This window comes from Sorex fumeus, unplaced genomic scaffold (genome assembly GCF_029834395.1).
Source record: "Sorex fumeus unplaced genomic scaffold, SorFum_2.1 ptg000007l, whole genome shotgun sequence".
In the NCBI taxonomy this organism is placed as follows: Eukaryota; Metazoa; Chordata; class Mammalia; order Eulipotyphla; family Soricidae; genus Sorex; species Sorex fumeus.
In genome coordinates, this window is record NW_026606064.1 from 4,255,261 (window position 1) to 4,256,760 (window position 1,500).

Sequence of the window (1,500 nt, forward strand, 5' to 3'; positions counted from 1 at the left end):
AGAAAAGCGAAATATGGGACAATTAGCAGAAACAAAGGCTGAGACCCAGAGGCAGTTTGAGTGTTGCTGATATTTAATGAGATCATATACTAAACCACTATTTTCAGTGTCTCCTTTTTCTGCACAAAATAGTTATAGGAAGAGAAGAATACCGAGGAGGGAAAATAAGAACCAAGAATGTGCTGAGAGCATGTCCATTTGTTTGCTGTTATTCTGATCAAATATTCTTATTTCCCCTTCAAAGTAACCATGAAAAGAAATTTCACCTCAGTATCTGAATTTATTCTCCTGGGACTGACCAACCGCAGGGATCTGCAGATAATCCTCTTCCTGCTGATTCTGGTCATTTACCTGATCACAATAGCAGGGAACCTTGGCATGATTGTACTCATCCAAATCAACTCCAAACTCCACACTCCCATGTACTTCTTCCTGAGTCACCTCTCCTTTGTGGATCTGTGCTTCTCCACGAATGTCACCCCGAAGATGCTGGAGATTTTCTTATCTAAGAAGAAAACTATTTCCTACCCTGCATGTTTGGTGCAATGTTACCTTTTCATCGCATTGGTCCATGTGGAGATCTATATCCTGGCCGTGATGGCCTTTGATCGGTACATGGCCATCTGCAACCCTCTGCTCTATGGCAGTAAGATGTCCAAGGGGGTATGTACATCACTCATCACAGTGCCTTATGTGTATGGGGCACTGACCGGCCTCATGGAAACCATGTGGACCTATAACCTGGCCTTTTGTGGTCCCAATGAGATTAACCACTTCTACTGTGCAGACCCACCCCTCATCAAGCTGGCTTGTTCGGACACCTACAACAAAGAAACATCCATGTTTGTGGTGGCTGGATGTAATCTTTCCTTTTCTCTCCTCATCATTCTGGTGTCCTACCTTTATATTTTTCCTGCTATCCTGAGGATTCGTTCCTCAGAAAGCAGACGTAAAGCTTTTTCCACCTGTGGCTCCCATCTCACAGCTGTCACTGTATTCTTTGCAACACTTTTCTTCATGTATCTCCGACCCCCCTCAAAGGAGTCGGTGGAGCAGGGGAAAATGGTGGCTGTGTTTTATACCACAGTAATCCCAATGCTGAATCCTATGATTTATAGTCTTAGAAATAAGGACGTGAAAGAAGCACTAACCAAAGAGTTGTTAAGGAAAAAAGTACTTTCTTAAAGAATGGTTTCAGTATACTTTTGGCCCTCAATTTTTTTTTACATACTTGAGATTCTGGATAGAATTGGTGGGAAATATACATATATGTTGTATGGTACAATATTCAACAATGGGAAACACTTCCTTTAAAAAATAGATTTAATTTTTTTTACAACCAGAACAAATAAAACTCATTATCAAGTTCACGTGTTTGCATTCTTTCCAGTTGTTATTGATATTATAAAATTCCTATATAATTGTTGTTTACTTCCAATGCTAGTACACCTCCACCACATTGTAAACAACCCTGTGTTCTGTCGCAAGGTTCTACTCCAC

At 40.7% G+C, this 1,500-nt stretch overlaps 1 protein-coding gene across 1 annotated transcript; it reads left to right on the top strand.

The window, feature by feature from the left end:
- The first annotated feature begins 249 nt into the window (after window positions 1-249).
- On the top strand, window positions 250-1,185 carry LOC130045537 (olfactory receptor 5M8). The gene has a single exon (XM_056138466.1). The coding sequence runs from the start codon at window positions 250-252 to the stop codon at window positions 1,183-1,185; it is 936 nt and encodes a 311-aa protein (XP_055994441.1).
- The last annotated feature ends 315 nt before the right edge of the window (window positions 1,186-1,500 follow it).

Bases quoted from the DNA above. Each gene is read 5' to 3' on its own strand.
- LOC130045537 (XM_056138466.1), top strand. From the start codon at position 250: ATGAAAAGAAATTTCACCTCAGTATCTGAATTTATTCTCCTGGGACTG.